At 40.4% G+C, this 5,626-nt stretch overlaps 1 protein-coding gene across 3 annotated transcripts; it reads right to left on the bottom strand.

The window, feature by feature from the left end:
* Positions 1-698: 698 nt before the first annotated feature.
* Positions 699-5,626, bottom strand: LOC129247771 (aspartate--tRNA ligase, mitochondrial). Of its 3 annotated transcripts, XM_054887067.1 has the most exons (12): positions 5,461-5,626; positions 5,072-5,204; positions 4,807-4,966; positions 4,494-4,741; positions 4,177-4,426; positions 3,930-4,108; positions 3,770-3,859; positions 3,082-3,707; positions 2,525-3,008; positions 2,271-2,450; positions 2,071-2,199; positions 699-2,007 (listed from the first exon to the last, which is right to left on the bottom strand). In XM_054887067.1, exons 3-12 carry the CDS (start codon positions 4,964-4,966, stop codon positions 1,147-1,149), a joined length of 3,207 nt encoding a protein of 1,068 aa, XP_054743042.1. In that variant the 5' UTR covers positions 5,072-5,204; positions 5,461-5,626; the 3' UTR covers positions 699-1,146. The 3 variants fall into 3 exon arrangements, with proteins under 3 accessions (XP_054743042.1, XP_054743039.1, XP_054743041.1); XM_054887064.1 differs by lacking the exon at positions 5,461-5,626 and having other exon boundaries at positions 5,072-5,426; XM_054887066.1 differs by lacking the exon at positions 5,461-5,626 and having other exon boundaries at positions 4,494-4,738; positions 5,072-5,425.

Here is a 5,626-nt window from a genome sequence, read left to right as displayed (position 1 = left end):
TTGTAGCAGCATAAACATTCCCCATACTTACATACGGTGAATGCTGCTGGAGTGACAGTCCTTGGCCGGATATAAATCCGGGTCGTTTCGGTAACGCAGAACCGACTGTCGTGGAAACGGTAATTGGTTCTACGGATTGGTAATTTATACGTCAACCAGTTTAATGCTTTATTGCATTGGATTTCAAAGCAGACTTTTTGAGGCGAAGTGTTTTTAATAGCCAATCGATACTCGTCATTTTTTTTTGTTTTATTGTTATTCTGCATTATTTTGTCTTAAATTTACTTGGCGTAATTAAGCAATTGAATGCACAATTGCTGTCAGGGCGAATTGATTAAAGGTGGTAGCTGTAGGCAAACCAAGGAGAAGCTATTCAAGGTGGTGTTGGTAAATCAGCTGAGTTGTTTTTTTTTTTTCGCCGTGTGCATGCGGCTGTCAGCTCAGAATGAAACAAGGCGAATTCATTATTTGTTTTCTAGTTTCTCAATACTTTGATTTGACAATCAAACGAGCAAAACATTGTTGTTGGTCTAGTGCCACCTCCGTGAATGAATGCGCCAAGAGGCAATTGCGTTTTTTTCTACTTTTTCCCTTTTTTTTTATTTTTTGTTCCTTTTTTTTTTTTTTTTTGAAATTTTATAATGAATTTATATTCAGAAGTTATTATGAACATTTGGAAATAATTTCAACAGGACAAATAAATTGATTCTTTTTCCTGTATTTTGCCTTCACAAGTAAATAACTTTTCTTTCTACTTTTGCGTGACATTGTAATGTACAAAATGTTGTTAGCCTAGCGCCATCACCTTTAACGAATTCGTCTTGATTGCTGCATATTTATAAATAATTTTTTGTTTGATGTTTCGCGTGTATGATGAAAAAAATTGTAAAAAGTGTTGAATACTAAAAAATTAAAACAAGAAAAATTGTAACATTTCAGCATAAACTACAGTAAAAATTCTTAAAATTCTACGGAAAAGCATTTAGCATTTCGTGATTATTTCACAACAAAATAGCTAAGTTTAAGGATATTTGTGTGTTTTTAGTAAATAATTATCATAAATAATGTAATATTTAGAGTTAAAAATACGTGAAGCGGCTGGTGCATGCTTAGAAAGCCCGTTTACATCAGTTATAAGTTATCAGTTTACTTCTTTTTGCCCGCTGCTGCAGCAGCCACCCGCTTAGGCGTTGCCGGTGTGGCAGTGTTGTCCGAAGCTTTAGTTGCTTTGGCGGAATCCATAGCTTGCTGACAGTTTTCATTGGACTCCAAATTTTGCTCATTCACAGAAGGCATGTCAACATCGGTTGTGACCGATTTAGCATCACCATCACCATCGCCATCACAATCGACCACCATGGCTTCTGTTGGCACCGGTGACGGTGTGGAACGCACTGCATCTGGATCATCATCCTCATCAGCATGCTCTGTCGATTTGCCAGAGTCCTCAATCACTGCTATATGATAGAGCGCCTTCTCCTCGTCTGAAATAGGTACTGGCGCATTCGAAAGAGGATCATTACCATTCAACGACTTAGGGAATGCAATAACATCACGCATCGAACGTGCACGACAAATAATCGATATTAGGCGGTCGAGCCCAAGTGCAATACCACCGTGCGGTGGACAACCAGATTCCAACGCGCTCAATAAATGATTCAAATGCTCATGTGGTATTTTAAGTATCTTCTCCAGTACGAATTGTTGCATGTTACGATCATGTATACGTATCGAGCCGCCACCAATCTCTTGGCCGTTCAACACCAAGTCGTAGGCTTGTGAGCGCACCTCTTCCAATTCATCCTTGGAGTGCAGGAATTTTTGCATATCATCGGGATGTGGAGCGGTAAATGGATGGTGAACACTTTCCAACTTGTTCGTATCCGGATTGCGCTCAAACATTGGAAAGTCAACTACCCACAGGAATTTATTCTCTTTCCTCTCTTTCTTTGAATTCGCCGAGTAGATGTCATGATATTCGAGGCGTACGCGGCCCATAAACGTTTGCTGGTGAGGAGAAGTGAATTAGAGCAGGCCTGTGTATACATAATTCACTTAGAAAATACGTACTGTTTCGCGAGTTTCGCCAATGCCGAGGAAAACCAAATCGTTCTCTTCCACATCAAATTTCTCTATGAATTCGCTCGCTACATCGTTTGTCAGCAACTTTGTTAGACGATCAAGCACGTCCTTATAGTTCTATGAGAATACAAAAATATAAGTTATTTCATTGACAAAAGAAAAGAACGAACTGTTACGCGTCGACTCACCAAAAATTTGCGCACAAACAGCGTGCCGTTGAATTCCTTGCTGAGGATGTCGAAATGTTTTTTTGCAGTTGTGTTCCAAACAGCCTCGTTGCCTCGTACAATGATCGCATAGGCGCCTAGAAAATCGTACTTATTTGCGAAGGTCTCGTTCTTCTCAACTATGTCGCTAACATTACACATCTAGGATTTTGAAAATGATGAAAATTCAAATTAATTCTTGCTTAAAACAAATATTTTTCCATTTTGCTACATACAGTGAAACCAAAGCGGGTGTCGGGCTTATCAGTACCATACTTTTCCATTGCTTCCTCATAGGTGATGCGTCGGAACGGCGTTTGAATGGGTGGGAATTGTTTTGGCCACGCATAGCGCAAGCACTCTTCGATCATTTGCATTATATCTTCGCGTGTTGTAAAGGATAATTCGATATCGAGTTGTGTAAACTCCGGCTGACGGTCCGGCCGGGTGGCCTCGTCACGATAGCAACGCGCCACTTGGAAGTAACGATCAATTGCGCCGGCCATTAGCATTTGCTTGAATTGCTGTGGACTTTGTACCAGCGAATAGAAGTGTCCGGGCTTGCGTGTGGGCACAACGAATTCTTGCGCACCACCAGGCGTGCGTCGGAACAAGGTTGGCGTCTCGACTTCAACGAAACCCAAATAGTTGATAAGATATTCGCGCATGCGCATTATGACTGACGAGCGCGTACGCAAATTATATTGCATATCAACGAATCTATAAGAAGCAATTAAGAGCAAAACAATTTTATTTACATTGCACAAATAAGCTACTTGCAGTTGTAACTCACCTCAAATCCAGATAACGGTGTGTTAAGCGCAATCGTTCACCCGCACGATTATAATGCCGCACTTCAAAGGGCAGATTTTTCTTAGCCGGATTGAGTACCTCTACTGTTTCTGCTTCGACTTCAATTTGACCGGTTTTCATGTTAGGATTGATCGTAGCCGCAGGTCGGGGTATGACCGTACCTTCCACCTTTATAATTGACTCCAATGAGAAGCCTTCTTGATATTTTTCAAGACCTTTAGCTTTCGGTGTAATCAAAATTTGCGTATGCCCATAACCATCACGCAGTATAAAGAATTTACCCATACGTTGGAACTCTAGCCAACCACAAAGTGTCACTTTCTCATTTATATTATCTTTGCCCAATTCAGCGCAGGTGTGCGTGCGCGCAGAAAATTTATTCAAATCCGCTATTTTATGTATTACTTTTGATTTCACAGATGTACCAGCACGAGAGCCACCACCAGCAGCATTGCCATTTTTATTTTCAGCAACCTCGGCTTCCAGGTCCTTAATTGACATCTTTTGCACTTTATCTTTGGCTTTAATAGGTCCCTCATAGGGATCGTCTGGATTCAATACTTTAACACTTTGGACCATTACCTCCACTTCGCCGGTGTCGTATTTCTAAATTATTGTTTTAGCTAAAAATTTATTTCACAAAAATTGTACAACTCATTCGTGCATACCAAATTGAGGTTGGCACGCGGTCTGCCCAAAACCTTGCCCTTGATTTGTATTACGGTTCCTTCAGGCGCAGTGAGAAAAGTGTCTTGCATCTATGTAGATAAAAAAAGGATACATAAATCCAAAAACATGTGCACGTAATTAGCTTTCAATACCACATACCGATTGCTCCTCAACCATAATTTGTGTCTGCCCATAACCATCTTTAAGTTGCAAGAATTTGGAAGCTTTAGTTGGTGGTAACCAACCGACGAGCGTCACTGTCTTCCCAATGTGCTCGCGCCGCAAGTCATTGCAAGTCATGGAACGGTTTTCAAAATATTTTAATATATTCTCACTTTCTACAACCATAAAAATCGTTAATCAAATAAAAAAAGAACAACTCAGAAAAAGTATCAGTATGTCTTACTGGCCATCTTGTATTCGGTGCTGGTGATGCCGCAATTATTTTGCTTCGCCATTGTGCTGTAAGAGCGCTTGCCTGATTTTTTGGCGCTAGGTGGGATTTCAATATTTTTAAGCTGTTGAACTTCCACTTCGATTTCACCCGTAGGCATAGTCTGATTACAGGAATTCGGCGGTCGTCTATTTACTTTGCCGATTATTGTTAGCATTGTGTTTTCAGGCATGTTCTGCATACGACGCGCTATACGCGGATACTGTTAAGAAAACAAGGAACATTTATACAGGAAACTCACTTCATATTTACGTAAAACTACACATTACCTTCTCTTCCACGATTACCAGTTGCGATGCACCACCGCTGCGATCACGTAACTCCACAAAACGAGCAACGCGTTTTTTGATTAGACGCCCGGACATTTCAACTAGCAGTCCACAGTGGTTGGCGCGCAGCTCACCACACGTCATACGTGCAGGTGGTGGTGGAGGCGGATTCATGTTGAAATTACTCGCCATTGCGCTCATCAATTGCATTAATTCATTGGGTCCTGGTCGTCCATGAGCAATGGCTACTTTGTTTTTTTTTTTTGTTTTTGTTTCAATAATTGCTAATATATTACATCATAGTTTTACTCACTACTAAAAGGATTCATAGGATTCATGTCGTAACCATTGTACCCGCCACAGTAGTTGCCATTGAAACCACTGTAACCTAAGTTTGCGCCATAACCCACGCCATAACCACCGTAACGATTACCACCGCCTCCGACATTACCACGATTACGACCACCCATCATCTGAATTAAATAAGCAGTAATTATGAATTGACAAATTCGTAGTTACACTTTACATCAAGTACGTGCGCTCCAAATTTTCAACTACACCATAACCGCTGTACTTACGTGATTCGCCGGCTCTGCTGATATTTCCACTTTGGAATTCCCTGCTTTTACAAGCGCTGTGGAATTCGTTCCTGAAATTTCACCTGCTGCAAGTCTGCTTAATTGAATGGTTTGCTGACCGCGCCACAACTGTCTGGAAATTAGAAGCATTTTTCTTACACTAAATTTATTAAAAACAAATGTATTTATTCAGTATTTCCGTCCCCAATCACATGGGGAGTAACTAAGAATCAGTCAGCGATAAGAACTTTTCTCCCTGCTGCAATACCAATACAATGCAAAATAAAAGTGCTGCGAAAGGGAAGCGAAAAATCGAGCAGCGACAAAAACGACGCACCACCGGCGACGCAAGCGACGCTTACAGCAAAACTTCATATCAATAAACACACCTTATTAACTGTATAGAAACTATTTAACTACAAATTTTTCATATGAATATGATTATTCTTAGTTTACACTGCTGCTATTCTTTTTATGAATGAAACTTTTATAATTTAGCAGTGATATTGCAATAATATACTGCAAAACACGGAGAATTTCAGATCAATTTGCGAA

This window comes from Anastrepha obliqua, chromosome 5, assembly GCF_027943255.1.
Source record: "Anastrepha obliqua isolate idAnaObli1 chromosome 5, idAnaObli1_1.0, whole genome shotgun sequence".
Taxonomy (NCBI): Eukaryota; Metazoa; Arthropoda; class Insecta; order Diptera; family Tephritidae; genus Anastrepha; species Anastrepha obliqua.
This window is presented reverse-complemented; position numbering and strand designations above follow the sequence as displayed.